Below are 17588 nucleotides of genomic sequence, written 5' to 3'. Positions count from 1 at the left end.
GGCTGGAACCTATCCCAGCTGACTTAGGGCAAAGGCAGGGGACACTCTCGACAGGTCACCAGTCTATCACAGGGCTACACTCTGGACACTCCCATTTACACCTACGGACAATTTAGAATTACCAATTAACCTCAACGTGTTTTTGGACTGTGTGGGAGGAAGCCGGAGAACCCGGAGAGAACCCACGCTGCACGGGGAGAACATGCAAACTCCTTGCTAAAAGATTCCCCCTAACCGGGATGTGAACTGGGGATCTGGTAGCTGGCAGCACCAGGCTCAGGGAGGGTGGACATCTGCATTTGGGTGACAGTAAAGAACAGAGTTCAAAGGAAACAGACAGCATATAGTAAGGAAAGGTTGGTAAGGGCCAGTAAACAGGAACATGTATCTCCAAATGTCTGCAGAGACAAAACACAAACTGATGGGTGAAGGTCACCTGAGCCAATGTTAACTGTTAGCTTTATACAAAAGGACATTTTTAAGCTTAATCTTAAATGTAGAGAGAGTGTCTGCCTCCTGAACCCAAAACTGGGAGCTGGTTCCACAGGAAATATCTAATGGATCTGCCTCCATTTCTGGAAACTCTCTGAACCACAAGCAAACCAACACTTGAAGAAGGAAGTGTTCCATTAGAATAATCTGTTACAATGAGGTCTTTAGGATACAATGGAGCTTGGTCAATATGAGCTTTGTATGTGAGGAAAAAGATTTTGTTCTGGAATTTACAGGAAGCCCACAAAAAAAAAACTAATATACAAGAAATATGAACTCCCTTGCTCGTTCCTTTTCCTTGTTCCTGCTTAAATCAACTGTAGGTTTCGGGACTTAAAGGACATATCCTGGTGAAAAATGGTTTTCTACAGCAATGTCGGAAACCATTTGAAAAAGAAAGGAAAATACAGTTCATCATACTGTGCTTTCTGTCTTGAAGATTTGCTTGAAGTTTGAGTAACTGATTTGTTTGATCTCTCGTCATCACATATAAAGTTTGGTGTCATCTGCATAGCAATGAAGGTTTATATGGTGTTTCCTGATAATATTGTTCAAGGGGGAGCATATACAAAGGGAAACCAATACTTACATAACAATAATACAACAAAGATCTGTCACAAGTTCCTTTCCATCTTAGCATCCAATACAGCAGGGTCTTTATTTGAACTCTAAGATAAACGGTAACGTAATAAACAGCTATTTTGTTGACATGCACAGGACCTCCACTTGCTAGTAAAATACTATAAATTAGCATTTAATGAATCAAGAAAACCCCAGCGAAGGGACTTCAAACTGCTGTTACCCACAATTTATTTTTCAGTTCCATCTAAGCATTTTGCAAGTCAATATACTTGTCAGTGCTAATATCGAGTGCAAGATTTGAGGTTTCTCAGTGACAGCACTACTGATTACCGAGACCACCATAGCTCATGGCTGACTGCTTGGGAAACACTGGAGCAAACTGACTTTAATTGATTCCCGGTGAGGATTCTTCTGTGATGTTGACAATCCACTGACTCACAAGTGAAATCATAAAAACAGAGAGATATGTCACACAGGGGATGGATCTGGTCGTCGCTGCTCTTTGTTGTGTGTCTGCTGCTTTACCGAGAAAAGGGTTTTGCCTGTGAGCGACTCTGCAGTAAATACCAGGAAACACAGGCCAATTATGACACTCATGCTCTATAGTAAATTAATGTGGCTCAGAGCAGAGGTTAGGTAAATGTTTTATATGCTGAAGCTGCTGTTGACGGATTTGTCATTGACACACATGTGGGCAGTTTGCTGCCGTTTTAAAATGTGAACGGTTACTTCCAGCCTGGATTGCGAGCTGCGGAGAAAACAGGGTTGTTTTGTGGTGTGGTTACCACGATGGAGTCAAGCCTCAATCCAGGAGTGTGAATCACGAGGACGCAATCTAAACCACATGTAAACAATTAGCCTTCAGGATAGAAGGGCTGTTCCTATGTGCGCGAACATGTGTGTGTGTGTCATGTTCAAAAAACACACACACTTTCATAGGAATCCTACGCTTTCCCAGACATTGACCAACACAGTGTACCACAGAAACTCCGCAGAAACTGAAAGGATTATAAATAACTGAAGGTGCACACACGCAGAAAAGAAGACGAACCCCGTGGAACATTTTAGCGATTCGGTTTTCCAGCCTGCAGCCTCACTGTTTGCGCTTTCAATCTCATCAGCATCGATCTTGACCGAGGTGAGCAGCTGGTTTCAGTAAAATGGCTAAGATACATCCACACTGCACAGTACCTGTCCAGCACTCAGACGGCAGACAGACAAAGCTAGCCACCATCTGGTGAACATAATGGATCATTTAGCATCTAAACAGCTTGGAATGTCTATAAAGGCATGACGGAGATCAAAACAAAGATAGAAGGGAAAAGTGAAAATTGAACTTTGATTCAGGTGGATGTAAAAAGGTAATGATGCCCCACAGCTGAGGAATGGGTTACTGCATTTTATTAAAAGATTTTGTCTTGGTATCCTTCCACAGTAAAATCTTTAGTCCCAAATTCTGGAAGTTTTATGCACCAATGTGGGATTCATTTAATGTAGAAACGTCACAAGCAAAGAAAAAAGCCAAATTCCAGCACATTAAATGTTTATATTGTTTTTTTATTCAATCATATAACACCATGGCACAATTTTAACTCAAGTCATCTCAGGGTGCTTAACATTGTGGGTTCAAGACATTACAAAGACTTATGTATTATTATTCTTTCATGTTTTAATTGGACAAATGCAAATATTCAGTGGATCGTATCCTCTGCAGTCCCCCCTGATAGCTGTGTCTATGTTTTATTAACTCATGACAGCTGTGAATATCAAAACTCGTTGCTCAAATTCCATCAGACCATCAGCCATTCTTCCATTTTTCACACTACTAACCATCAGTCAACCAGTAAATAAGCCCATATTAGTGCTAATGTCTGTGCTTGTCACTGTCACCACATATGAAACTCTTCTGCTGGCCTCGGTTGTCTCTCTAAACTCTCGCTGAGCAGTTATTGTCAGCAGCACCGAACTGAGCCACCGAGCTCTTGTACCAAAATATACAGCAACAAATTCCTCGGCAGAAACAATATAATGAGTTCGAGGCTCGGAGCAAACAGTGGCAGCAGCCAAAAGAAACTGTTGTCAGACCCTGTCGCTGATATCGAGCGTCTGAGGCCTGAAATATTTTCAAGCGTGTCTGTGTGGTTGAAACTACTTTACGAAGATAATCCAAAAGAAACAAACATCACAATCAGCAACAAGGACTGATTAATGACTGTGACGTGTCCAGAAGCGCTGCGTTATTTTCTTTGAAGAGTGAAGCTTCTGCACCAGTTGAAATAAGTCGTAACTTGACTTTAAGAAGAACGCGTTTGCGTCATTTTCCCAGCCAGCCCTGGATGTATTTGAAAGATTTTTTATTTTGTGAATACACTTGACATAAGAAAAGGTCAGCCAACGCAGGCCTCCAGGGAACAAGAGATTGATTAAGATAAATCTTTGTGTTTTTTTTAATTAATAGTGTCTTGATAACGTCGACCACTCCCTGCTCTTCAAAGAACTGAGTGCATTAACGCCCCTGATGACTTGTCTTTCTCATGGAGCACTTCAGACGTCCCAGGAAGCGTAACTCTTGAAAAACTCAACCCCTTATTTGTGCCAAGATATGTCGCTCTGGCTGCATTCCTTATTAGTTAAATCTCTTTGTGCCTCACTCTGTCTCCTGTCTTTGTGTCCTTTCTTCTCATTAATGCACATTCTCTCGTCTTGTCTCTTTCCATTCTTCTGTCACTCCGCCTCCCTTTCTGTCCCTCTGAGGCCTCCAAACCCTCTAATCCCTGTATGTTTTCATCACATAGTGACAAACCAGAGGATGCAATTATGCAAGAATCTGTGTGCACGCAACGTTTTCATCCTGGTGCGCACAAGCTTTGCGAGTCTTGTGTATTTGCGGCCACGTACTCTTGTTAGTAAGTGTATGTACATAATATACAGATGTCTGCGTGTCCTGTTTGTGTGTGTGCACGCCATCATGCATGTATGAGCCTCTCCTAGCAAATGTTTTGTGGTCTGAAGGGTGGGAAGAAGAATAAAAGAGGAGGAGAGATGGAGGGAAAAAAACTGCAGATCCAGAGGTACTACTCCCTTTCTGTTGATAAGGAAACACCCTGATCTCCTCTGGCCTGTGTGTTTAATATTACACACTGCACACTCTCCGTAAAGTTTAAATATTTTGCGTTAGATTCATTTTTTAAATCCAGTACATCACCGAGTATTCAGTGAACTGAACTGTACTACCAGCTTCCAAAGGGAGGCAGGACTGTGGTCCAGTTAAACAAATTCCCCTTGGATAAATGTAAAGCATGTGTTAACGCTGGAGTCGTAGCGTCGATCAGAGCTTTTGTTTCATTGATGAATCATTAAGTAATGTGAAGGTGGGTCACATCTGTTTCTCTAATTTCTAGATTTCCTCTCCAAGAATAAAAAATTTCAGCTAATAGCTTTCGTTCCGTGTGGTCGGTGACCACATTCACATTCAAAACCAATCATGGAACCAAATCCAAACCAAAACTCTTCCACCAGCTATGACAAGACAACAAATGATACCAGCACTTGGAATAAATCTGTAAAAACTGAAGAGCAACTTTTTGCAGATTAAAGAAAGTATAGAAACGGAACTGTTCGGAGCAATATCAATAAATCATATATTTATGGACAAAGTTTTGAACAATTTGAATCTTTTTTTTTTTCTTCTAAAGCTGTCAGCCTTGATTTAAGCACTACTATTTTGGGCTTTTTGCCTTTATTTGATTTGAAAAGAGACATGAAAAGGTTAGAAATTAAATTAGATAAATGTTTGGAATTAAGTTTTGATATAATGCAGTACCAAATTACAACCGACTTCTGTTATTAGAGGTGCTTGTAGATTATGTTCATGATGTGTAAAAGCAGTGTGTCTTTATTTTATTTTTACTGGTTTAATACCTGCTGATGGAACGTTCATGGTTCTCATAGTTTTGTGGTTTTGTTTATCGTGTGGCACACTGAGGTGAAAGTAAAGCTCTGGAGTTGTGTCAGTTATACGGTCACTCTGTGTAGACGTTCTAGAGGTTCTTTTAGGGAATTATCTAGTTAGCTTCTTGTGTCTTAAGGCGTCCCTGGTGCAAAGAGTTGAGCTTACAATCACTCAGCCACGGTATTCAAACCACCTGACTGATATTGTGAAGATCCCACTTGTACCACCAAAACAATTCACACATCGGATCATTGACGTGGGACCTCTGGAGGTGTCGGCACCCGGATCCTTTGGGTCTTGTCAGTCGGGCCTCCGTGGTTTGTCCCGGTGCTTCACTTGTGTACTCGGTGGGAGGCTGGCCAAGCAAAGCAAGACCCACATGAATGCCAGAACCCATCTATTCCTGCAGAACATTGCATTTGTCATAGTGTTATTATCGTTTTCCCTGTTCCTTGGTTGACATGGATTGTTGTGCTTGCTCTCGTGCTTTCGCTGCCAGCTGAACCCTGCTTGTACTTTTGCTTCCCAGTGTTCGGTTTTGCTCTGAGTCTAAATCTGACTTCATTGTGTCTCAGGTTTTAGTCACCTCTAGTCATCTCCTCTCCACAGCCAAAGCTCCAGCCTGTTAACCACAGTGTCAGAAAAAACTCATCTACTAGAGCCTCTCCTTTGCTGGATTCACTCTCACAAGCAAGACTCTTCACAGTAAAGCCTTCAGACTGTGCCTCTGAGTCCATGTGTTCCACTGAGGTCTTCAGATATGATTACCCTTAACAGCATAGATGATCAGCGTCATTCACTTCAGCTGTCAGTAGTTTTCATGTTGTGGCTGTATCAGTAAATCAATGTATGTTCTGCATATTTAACAATATTTCAAAGTACACATTTCAGAATTCTCCCTACAAGTTCCTTGAGTTCCCAGTTTTGCATCTATCTAAATTATGGTATGAATTTCACATGTAGACATCCAAGGAGCAGAACATGCAGAGGAATGCAGGAGTCTGGGAAGTGTTGTTTGACATTTTGACAGCAACTGATAAGACTCTATAAACACGAGCGTGTCTGTGCGTTGCATAAAGAGCACAGCTTTCTCCTGAGCCCCTCAGCAGCGTGTTTGCTCATTAACGCAGCACCGATTCCTGCCTTCTGCTCAAGCAAAAAGTTTGGATCTCATTCGTCGGCCTGCGATGTTCTGGAGATGCTGCGTTTATTGATGTTCTGTGCGTTTGTGACCGTCTTCGGCTGCATCTCTGCGTCTCCAGAAGTCTGCACCAACACCCTCCTGCCTGGAGCTAAAGGTAACACATGTGTGTTTGTGTCGACTGCATGATGGTAAAACCTGCTGGAAATCTGCACGGAAGCAGCTGAGATGGGAACATTTATATTTATGGATGTTTCTCTTGGAGCAAGATGTTTAATTTAAAGCGAAAATTTGTGAAATATGTCTTTCATGTGGATAATAATAAGCATTCTTATAATAATGCATGCACATATCTGCCATCTTTTCCGATGTCTTGTTCATGCTGTTGAAGACTAAGCTATTTAAGCTTCATCGCCAGCGTATAGGAGTGTTAACCGAACGTGTATTTCAGTATGTTTCAGGGCTTGCTGAGCTGATGATAAAGCAACCAAGCATTAGATGTCCTGTAGTTTACAAGCTCGCTGTCTGCTACCCCAGAGTCTTCTGGAGGGAATGCCTCCCTGAGCGTGTTCTCCATTTTACGACATCCAGTAGCTCGTTCCCCTGCTGATTCAGTCAGACAGACCTAATAAAACACAAAGTTAAGCTTTTTTTTTTTTTCAGCTCCTTTTACACTACTAAAAAACATGGCGTTTAGTTCTGGCTCAAATCAAAACCAGAGACACGTTTTCCACAGGAGTTGACACGAAGAAACTGAGATTAAGAGGAGTAAGAAACTCGAGGCCATCGGTTTCATTTTTACGGTTACTGAAAATAGAAAATTGTATCTTACGTCTCTGTTTAGTAAGAGTTGTTCCTGAATTTTGAAATGAAGTGTGGAGAAAGAAAAGGGGCGACTGTAACACTCAGCTTCCCACTGAATTTTCTGTACTGGTGAAAAAGTCCCATTGTGACAGTGTGTATTTAGACAGCTGCCCCTAAAGAGAACTGATTATTTGTACAGGACTCATCCAGATACGACTGACCGCAGAGTCAGACTCAGAGTGTACATTCACTCACGTCTGCGTATTCGAGTGGGTGTCAGATGTGCATTTTTCTACGTTTCATACACCCCAAAAATGTCTCCTTATTTATTTTAACCTTTTTTCAACAAACACACTTTTATTGCTTTTACTGGTACTTTGGCTACATCATTTTAAATAGATTTACTGGCATTTTCCTTTTTATTGAGATATGAGAATGTGGGACACTGCAGATCAAAACACTTCAGTTTTGTTGAAGAAACATTTGACGACACTGAACATCAAATTACAGCTTTTTACCAACTCAAATCGCTCCCGTCGCTTACTAAATGTGAAATCATTCCCAGAATACATTCGACTCATGTGATTTAATACCTCAAATCACACAAATGAGGCAATTTAGTCATTTCGCTGCGCTTGGTTTCACTTCAGTAGTCTAAAGAAAGAATCTCATGCAGGCAGAATCACTTGAAAATACGTATGCGGCCTGCAGAAACTAATAATCCATTTTCCTAAGCTCTCTTCCAGGCTAACAGAAGGAGTTTCTTACAATCCTTCATTTCTAAGCCCAGCACTTAAAAAGATATAAACTGCCGTCTGCATCAACAACTGGGGAAAAATTACTCCTCTAATAGACACTCAGAACCCTCTTAAGGTTTTTTTTTGCCAGGAGCTCTTTGATCGGCGGAGCTGCCAGAAATATTTCTGCTGCACCTCGTTTGGGCTTTTAACTTTGAAAAGTATGTCGTGTCATTAATGCTTTTATAGCATCGGAGCTTTTGAAATTATATTGGTTTGTCTGAATGTTATATTAAAACCAAATACGAAGAGTATGTCTCGTGTTTAAAAGCAGACTGGACCTGGAAACAGCAAAGTATCGTGCTGTCTGACTTCTACACAGCCTGCTGACGGTACTGATCATCTCGCAGTTTGCATTTAACTTTCTCTATACGGTGTTTTCCTTTGAATCCAGGAGACCAAGGTGAGATCGGAGATGAGGGAGATCTGGGGAAACTGGGGAAGAATGGACCGCCAGGACTTCCAGGTATCAAGAATCCTTCCACCCATAATCGTAAATATGATTATATAGGAGGACTTTCAGCAAAATAATATAGAACCAGAGTGCAGACACTGGGCCAGAGGGGCTGGTTAACAGGTTATTTTATAGGCATACAGGGAAATATCCTGCTTGGGAAGGGAGCAGGAAAACTAAAGCAAGGGTTTGCACAAGTTTCTGGAAACCCGGGGCCAAGGCTCGGGCTGGTAGCTGACAACCTGAGGCTGAACCAAAGAGGGGGGAAGATGTCTGGGAACAGGGGCTAATCATCCGTGAATTACTTGCACAGACTCTGGCGGAGCGGAGATGGCAGTGCGGGAAGTTTTTTCTTGAACCAAGCTTGATGGTTCTGATGCGGTGCAGCTGCTGAGGCGCTGATCCAACCGCAGCTCACCTGAATCCACTGCAATCAAGCACAGACACACAGAAGCAGACAGCGGCGTCAGCCAGCAGGGATTAGACACATCCCAGCCTGTTAGCACACACTGATCCAACATTTCAGTCCCGTAACGTTATCATATTCGCAACGGACAAAAGAATAAAATATAAATAACAGAAATGCGGCAAAGCTTTAAATCGATTAGTTGAGGTATTCAAACCGGCTGGATGACTTGCATGGAAGAACCGCTGAACCAAAACTACAATCAGCGAGCAGGTGTAGGTGGTTGTTTAAAGTTCAGCTGATTAGAATGAAGTCAGACTATTAGCACGAGGCAACAGAAGTATTATTTTTTAGTCATAACACTGCAATTTTCCCAAATACTCTCTAAATATAGCAGCCTATCAGGTTTTCCACCTCCCTAAAGCCTTGCTTTCTCAGACATATTTGCCTGGTTTGCCAAATCTGCAAATGTGTTACTGTTTGTGAACACTTTGGTTAATATACCAGCCCTCTGCTGCCAACAGTATAGTCAGGTGTATGTAAAAAACAATATCACAATTTCATAATAGGAAGTTCTTTTTTTCCTTGAAATGAAAGTAAATGTGAAAAATCTGCAAGTATTATCGTATTAAATGGTGCAAGGTCTGAATGTTGTAGACTGTTCTGAGGAAGAAAAAAAATCTTGCATGACTAATTCTAATAATGACCAAGATAAGATCTTAAACGTCAAGGTAATAAAATTACCACGAAAGCAGCCCAGGATAAGATTTCCTTAGAAGAAAACACTGCTACCCAAGAAACGAAACGCCTTCACACTTGAAAATTCTTGAAAAAAAGATGATTTCGCTTAAAAGCTAAATAATCTCACCGGCACTTTCTTCCAGTTTTGTTTTTAGCCAACTTTTCACACTACAATTGAGCTCCTGTAAAGTCACTTTTCAATTTAAAATACATTTAATTTGATTATAGGAAAAGAAAGCTACATGCATAAATGAAAAAAATCTGGTGCTTCTTCGTTTGCAAGTTTCCAACAAGCAGCAAGAGAATTGAAGGGTAAAAAAACAAGGAAAAAAAAAAAGTGGTTTGGCTGCTCTGCTTTCTATTCACACAAAAAGATAAAGTCTGACTTCATCTCTGTGACTCAAAAATATTATTTTCATTGCTGGTGCAGCCTGAACAAACAGTTTGTTCTTAGTTTCTGAGGCAGTGTCACTTCACCCTGTTGGCGGCTTTTGTGTTTCCCGGCTCGGCAGCTCGCTTTGGTCTGCCGTGTCAGTTCACTGCTGTGCCATTGGACAGACAGACAGACAGACAGACGGAAACAGAGCTGTTAATTGCTGCTGAGGAAAGCAGGGGCGTCCCGCTTCACCACATGTTTTCAACTGCGCTGCTAGACGAGCTCTGCAGCCAACCAGCCATATAATATGTCTGCACACGCATGCATCGTGTTGTTTGCACTCAAGGAAACACACGAGTCGTACATGTTCACGTCCACAGACACGGAATTGCATTCGCACACACGCTGTAAAGAAACCCTGGCTCGTGTTCTCCTCAGATGTTTGTTTTATTCAGTAACTTCACACCGAGGCCGTCGCACGTACGCACATGCACGCACTCGACAACACACTGCTGTTGTCAGTCTGAGTGCCAGGGCTGTGAGAAGGTATGCATTCGCTTTTCAACTCTTCAACTTTGCGGATATTATTCAACAGTATAGCAGACCCAGTCATTATGGTTTCTCTCTGTGTATGCTGACTGCAGGCATGAATGCAGGTTTCTGTGATGACTTTGTAACTGCAGCATGTCAGCAGCTCAACAGATGACGCATGTATTCCCCGTCTTCATTTAGGCACTTTTACAGGAAACAGTTGCTTAATTTTGGAATGTTAAAAGGGAATCCATGACTGTGAATGCTCTGGTGGGCAACAAAACCTGTTTGTTGCTCCGAGCTTATTAACGTCAACCAACTGTTGTGCTGATGCATTTTGTGTATTTTTTAATTGGGCTTTAATCAAATGTGCTCCAGAGGTGGAAAGACAAGAGTAAGAGTAGGTGTCATTTAATAAGCCTAATTGTTTGTGGAACCTGTATTTGCAGAACAAAACGGAAAATGTAGCTCAAGGCCTTTGCTCCATGTGACCCTGCTCCTTTTCCTTCATCCACTGAGCTCTAAAAAGCAAAAATATTCATATTTGCCCTTGAGGACTGAGCAAACAATAGCAGCATTTAAAGTTCTTTTCTTGTCATATTAAGCCGTGAGTACCTGTAGATCAAGTCTGAGAGTTTTAGTCGTAGCTTGAGGTTGTTTAAAATGTGTCTCAGGCTCCATGAATCCAGCGAGAAATGCGGCCTTCAGCTACATTCTCCACCAGCAGCTGGAGAATCCAGACGTTAGACCAGTTGGAGGGGTTGGCCATTGTAAAGAGTGAGTGCAGTGATAGGAGGGACTGTTATCTGGACGGTTTAACTGGCGAGCATTAGCCAAAACAAGATTACAGACGCAGAAAGGAATAACAGGAGAACAACAGATTGAATTTCTTTATATAGCAAAGAACAAACACCTCTAATGACTTCTCTCAATCAGTTCTCAGGTCAGTATTGTCAAAATATTTACTTTGTGAGGGTGCGTCTCAGGCAATCGCGTAGAAAATTCCGCGAAAATTGCGTACAGATTATAGTGAAATTTCCCAAAGGCAGAGCTCCACGGACCTCACACGATCCATAAGACCTCACACCTTCTGCCAGCACTTCTCACAAATCACCGAGTAGAAAATCAACAGGAGGAAAGTGGGGAAACGTGAAATAGTATTGAATGTCTCCGTGTGTGTATGTGTGTGTGTGTGGGTGTGTGTGTGTCAAATCCCTCTAATAGCAAAAGGCTTCTCCAGTGCGTCACTTAGTGTTTCAAACGCCATCAATTTCCACTTGAATAGTTTCCTGAGGAAACGCTCATTGGAGGGCTGGCAGGAAGCCTCCGTCTGCTTGCTGGTTTTCCCACAAACACACATATACAGATGTACACAATCTCCTCTACGCTTACACTGTGGCCTCCAAAATTGTGCACCATCTCAGTATCTCAGTTCTTGTAAAGCCACAGTAAGTAGTAATCAGATTACAGACGAGGCCTGTCGCTGAGCTGAAAATAATGGGATCAAATATCTGAGGTAATGATAAATAATCACAGTCACATTTAGAGTGATTATATGTGCATGCATTTATTCAATTACATCAGTTTTCTCATAGACCAGCTTCATTCTGCAAACAATCTCTCAACACCAAGTACTGAAGTGTCTGAGATCAGTCAGGATTTACCTGGAATGAAAATACTAAAATTATGCAAAGCCCCAGTACTTGCAGAGATAATGTGTAAAAGATGAGACAGCATGGAAAGCAACTGTATCAATTAGGCTTAACAAGAATAAAAGAATGAAAAAAACAAAGAGAAAGTGATGGAAGCAGTCATGAAAAACAGTTACAATCGTAAGACAAATGTGTATTTAACAGTAAGGAACCTTTCAGGCCATGGTTTTGACCCTCTCTACCCTCTTTGCTGCAGATGTGATGTGATGTTTCGACAGTATGCGTAACTATTCCTGGTACATTTTGTGCTGGATTGGATGATAATCAAAATGAGATCATGAGAATTCTTTGCCATGTTTCAAGTATCTCAAATCCTCTCCATTCATTCCTCCATCTCTCCCTCTTTTTTTTTTTCTTTCCTCTCCACAGGAGTTCAAGGAGAATCAGGGCTTAAAGGGGAAGTTGGCCACACAGGGAAGATGGGGCCTTCTGGAGACAAAGGTAGAACAAAGGAAAGTCATTTTATACTGAGATTAGGTTAATCCTGGAGTGCAAACATGGGCCTTTATTTAATTATCATTATGCTAAAAGCCTAAAATCCTTCATTTTCGGTAATGAAATATGATAGTGCATTAAGAGGAGCACTGATCCTCAGAGTCTTGGAATCTTGGCAGATTGACTTTCTTTTATTGGAACTTCATAAGCATCAAGTGTTTAAATTTAGATTTGTTCCAGTGACATTACAAGTTCTTTTTATGAATATAGCTGTGAGGTTTCTACTGAATGTGGCGTTTAATTTGCTTTAAAGAAGAAATACAGTCTCCTGAACCCTCCTGAGATAATAATAGACTGAAAAAATTAAGTAGAATAGACATCTCTACACAAATCAATCCATTTAATTAGTCCCAAGACTCAAACAAAAAGAGAAAGCTGCTTTGAAGCTGCTCATTAGGTGGTTTAAGCTAATGAGACAGTTTCTTTGAAAGGTCTATATTTCTTTCTGTTTCTTTTATGTTTTAGATTATCACATCCAAAGATAGAAGAAAACATAATCCTACAACATGATGTCATGCCGTTGCTTTGCCCGGAGTGGCTGAAACAATTTCTATCTTTACTTGTATTTTTATGAGCAGTCATGTTCCCCTGCCTTCCGAGATATTCACTTTCCTCGGTGTTCATTATGTTTAATATGTTTACAGGAAAGTGGCTGAGCATCAGCCATCTCAGGCGAAGCAGTGAGGTCACAGCATTGGATTTTCCTTGATCCTGAGAGCCTGCAGCTCATAAAACACCTGGAAAAAAAACCTTTTTCAGAGCAATGCCAGCTTTAACACAATTATGAACTACAATTCAGTTACTCTCACTGAGGCTCACTCGTAAAAGGTTTAATTTCCACCTCTGCATTAGCTACACTGGTGTTCATTTAAGATAAGATATATCTGCTTATTATCAGACTATCTACAGAGCTCATGTTTTATTTGGGCAAAACAACAAGTACCCAAAGCAACAAACAATAAAACTTTATGATGAACTGTGCTGTTTGCCCCCAAAGGACAGCACATCTCAATGCATTTTATCATATTCATTCACTGAGCTTTTCACATTTTTGCCTTGAAACTCAAGTTTTAACTTTATATTCCATTCATATCACAAGACTAGAGACCATCTTCTGATAAAATCACACCAGTGGGTTCTCCGACCACGCCCAGCTCGGCCTTCATTTCATTGTCAACCACACAAATGTCAAGTTTTGTCACTGCATCTTGCACAGCTGCGACGCTTTGGTGTTGACAAAATCCGTCCACAGACACACGTGCAGACAAACTGCTGCAAATGTAGTCAAAACTACCTTTATAGTAGTTCCTGCTACAGAACCACATTTTGCTATGATCACAGACTCACAACGTGAATAAGTAACAGCAATGTTGTCGCTGCTGGTAAAAAGTCTGGTCAGAGTGTACAGTGTGTCACTGTTCTGGCTCTTCCTCATGCAAAAAAAAAAAAGGCCACTGTGATGTTTGTACTACAGTCAACTTCCCCAAAATTTGCAACTGCCAGTTCGGTTAATTTCCACAAAGAAGACAAAGTCGAAGTGGACATGTTTTGCAGAACATTTACACACAAATTATACAATTTAACTGCCTCCCTAAATCAAAAGATACATGTTTATTATGTCATGTCAGGGTCTGATTGAAACCGTTTAATCTGTCATCAAATAGGTTAAACTTTGACCTCAGTGACTCTATACTACTTAGCAGCCATATTTAATTTAAAATGTATGACACCGCCACCTGGTGGTGAAGGTTTGTAACTACATCCCAATATCGAGAAACTGCCAATAGTTTGAGTTATCGGTAGATAATGAGTCACAGGTACATTTTAAATAATTTAGGTTTTTAGTGAGGTTATATTGAATGAATTTAAAAAATAAGTCTGTCTGTGATTTTTTTGTTCCTCTGTAGGTGACAAAGGCGATAAAGGTGTGGATGGACCCTCTGGTTTAAAAGGGAAACCAGGTGAGTAACTCTGCAGCATCAAGACGCTGCTCTGTTCCTAAAGGTGTTATATGTGAAATTCAAATGTATCCTTCAGGCGCAACGTGTGACTGCGGCAGGTACAGGAAGGTGGTTGGACAGCTGGATGTCAATGTGGGCAAGCTGAGGGACGCTGTCAAGTTTGTGAAGAACGGTGAGTCCTCAGTGGTGTCTTTTAACACAGTGACCAGTTAGTGGTAGCAGGTGAAGCAGATGTCCTAAAAACACTTGCCACAACTGATTTGCAAATGTAGGGTTCCTGCTATCATTCAAGAAGATTTGCCATTTTATCTTTCCATGTTTTATTGTAATCTAATACAAAAAAAAAACATCTTTGAATCTGTAATTTTAAAAGTGTATGTTTATGAGCCATGTTTGACACTAAATTATCTTTGTTCAGTTAATACTTACTTGACATACATTCATCTTTTCATGCTCTTTAAACTGCAAGTTTCTATATAGTACAAAAAAATCTCCTTATTTCTGTTCACCTCCAATTTGTTGTTCTCTGTGAGGAAAAATACAATAAATTATCCCCAGCTCTTTCAGCCCTGCACAAAAAAATTCCTCCGTATCGAACTGCGTGTGTGTGTGTGTGTACAAATGACAATAAAGTTCTTGAATCTTGACTCTATCCTGGGAAATGTGTCTTTAAAATTACTCTGGATTAACCCTTAACTCTGTCCGGTGCAGTCGTGTTGGGCCTGAGGGAGACGGAAGAGAGATATTATCTCCTGGTGAAGGAGCCCAAGAGGTTCAGAGAGGCTTCAATGAACTGCAAGCTGAGAGGAGGAACACTGGCCATGCCCAAAACCAGCAACACCAACCGTCTCATGGCAGAATATGTCAGTCAGACAGGACTGACGGGAGTTTACATCGGAGTACAGGCTCAAAGCAAGGACACGGTAAGAGAGTTATCAGAGAAATGTCAGTTTGCAACAAGCAGCAAAACCCATAGCAACATGGAAACAGTGGCATGGGTGAATGAAGAGAAATAACACAAGTTTAAGAATCACTTTTCAAACGGCCAGCAGGGGGCGACTCCTCTGGATCCAATTGTATAGAAGTCTGTAGGAAAATGACTCTTATTCTCCCTTGATTTGTTACCTCAGTAAACATTTTCATTATGGGTTTATAGACTCAATAAGTAGTCTTCTTTAATACAGCATGATGCTCATTTAGTATATCCTGATCCCATTTAGAGTAAAACAGCCGATAAAGCAGGGTATGGTTTAGGACAGGGCCACCGTGTGATCCACAATAAAATACTTCTCTGCTGTGTTCTTGTCGTCAGGATGGAACAGCTGCTTATGTTTATGCAGACTCCAGCCCTCTGCAGGGGTTTGCAGCTTGGAGTAAAGACGAGGAGCTACACACCAGATCGTCTCCAGCCACCAACTCCAGCTGTGTGGAGCTGCTCAGCACTGGAACGTGGGGTCACGTGGAGTGTGAAGCCTCAATGTTTTTCGTCTGCGAGTTTCCAAAGAGCAGAAGAAGAGGAGGAGGAGGAGGAGGAGGAGGAAGAGGGACATCTACATCGGCCTCATCGTGAACATGAGTTAAAAAGACATAATGCATGGCCATACAATATACAGTTGACTGTATTTACGCAGGATGTGTGTGTGTGGGAGGGCTATTTACAGTATGTATTGTACTGATAGTGAATGTGAAAGATTTGAAGTACCTTAAACTTACAAAAGAAACTGCCTGTGAAATATTTCATTAAATCAATAAGATATTAATCCTTAAAATAAAAGTGACTTCATCAGATTAGCAGTTTGTTTGTGTCTATCCACAGATATTAGTAATAAAAAAATTGAAAGTAGTCAGTTACTCACTTCCTCTGACAAAATAGCAGTTCAGTCTCACCTCTGGCTTAAAGACACTTTTAATCAATAATCACATGAGAAGTGATGCATCTTTTAATCAATAATGTCTGGGTCTGTTGTTTAAACTTCATCTGACAAACATTTTACTGTAAATGCAACACTTACCATTGCAGATATTAGCAGCCAAGTCTTCAGGTTGTTGATTACTTGCTTCACCTATGGTTCTTGTGTCTTTGTGAGGAGAATGTGTGCTTGTTTGCAATCAAAGGTGAGTTAAGTGATCCATTTCCCACCATCTTAAGACACATTTATTTGGGACTACACATACCAGTTCAACATCCACGACCTGCTGAGCTCTATTCAATAAAGTTGTTTCCATCCACTTGTTATTTCCCACATTTCCCATTTGACCCATTATTTGCAGCACTGGGTCACATCAGAATTTCATTTTGCAGCCTTTGGATGCTGTTTACAGGTTCACTCTGCGATCTTCATTATAGCACCGCTTTATCATTTAATTCATTTTCTGCAGGTTTCTCAGTGTGCAGAATGCCGAGGTGCTTCCTTGGCAGTATTTGCATTTCATTCTTCTTTTACAAGTTTTGCTCATGTGTGTCTTGGTTGGACAACCCATATTAGACAATCATGGTTGAACCTTAAACCTTCATCTCACCAATGTACGTCCTTACTGCAAATGTAACCGTTACAGATAATGGCAGCTTGTTTGACCTCCAGTTTTACTGTTCCTCTGACCTTCCTGTCTAGTTTTTCCTTTGGAGTCTGGGGGACCCCACAGAAAACTCTAGAGAGAGAAAACAGAATTTTGCCCTTTGTTGGTTTAGCTAAATAATCTCTCGTGCTGTGGTTCTTCAGTTTTCCTCTACCTTATATACATGGCAGCTGTGATACAATAAGCTTTAAGGTAGATGCAACATCTAGTTCTTTCATGTTTTCATTGCATTAAGTCTTTCTATTTCCCCAGCATGTTTCTCTTTTTATTCTCTCTCTCTTTGCAGACATGTGTTTGTAGTGCAGGTCTCTCCATGGCAGGTTAGCTGAATATATTGATGAAGATACTGCTGGTTGTTTTGTCTGTTTGGAGCATTTGGGTTCCTGGGACTGTTGATTGGAAACACTGTCATAAGTTTCAACAAGCATCTGAGGATTTAATGGAGAAATTTTCCAGAAGTTCGCTTCCAATAGGAATTTTTTCAATGTTTCCATTTTGGACTCATATCAGTCTATTCTCTTATTTTCCCTTTATTTCAGTAAGCAAAAGCATCTGGAGCATCTCTGA

The 17588-nt window shown here is 41.0% G+C and overlaps 1 protein-coding gene across 1 annotated transcript; it reads left to right on the top strand.

The window, feature by feature from the left end:
- Window positions 1–6136: 6136 nt before the first annotated feature.
- LOC103369091 (collectin-10-like) lies at window positions 6137–16232 on the top strand. The gene is made up of 7 exons (XM_008297700.1): window positions 6137–6324; window positions 8163–8234; window positions 12358–12429; window positions 14391–14444; window positions 14521–14616; window positions 15156–15367; window positions 15757–16232. The coding sequence occupies exons 1-7, from the start codon at window positions 6225–6227 to the stop codon at window positions 16012–16014; spliced, it is 864 nt and encodes a 287-aa protein (XP_008295922.1). The 5' UTR covers window positions 6137–6224; the 3' UTR covers window positions 16015–16232.
- The last annotated feature ends 1356 nt before the right edge of the window (window positions 16233–17588 follow it).

Source organism: Stegastes partitus, unplaced genomic scaffold, assembly GCF_000690725.1.
Source record: "Stegastes partitus isolate 25-593 unplaced genomic scaffold, Stegastes_partitus-1.0.2 Scaffold1239, whole genome shotgun sequence".
Lineage (NCBI taxonomy): Eukaryota > Metazoa > Chordata > Actinopteri > Pomacentridae > Stegastes > Stegastes partitus.
Note: the sequence above shows the minus strand (reverse complement) of the source record. Positions and strands in the feature narration are given on the sequence as shown.

Bases quoted from the DNA above. Each gene is read 5' to 3' on its own strand.
- LOC103369091 (XM_008297700.1), top strand. From the start codon at position 6,225: ATGCTGCGTTTATTGATGTTCTGTGCGTTTGTGACCGTCTTCGGCTGC. The intron at 14,617-15,155 runs GTGAGTCCTCAG...TGTCCGGTGCAG, and splicing joins TGTCAAGTTTGTGAAGAACG to TCGTGTTGGGCCTGAGGGAG. The intron at 15,368-15,756 runs GTAAGAGAGTTA...TCTTGTCGTCAG, and splicing joins AGGCTCAAAGCAAGGACACG to GATGGAACAGCTGCTTATGT.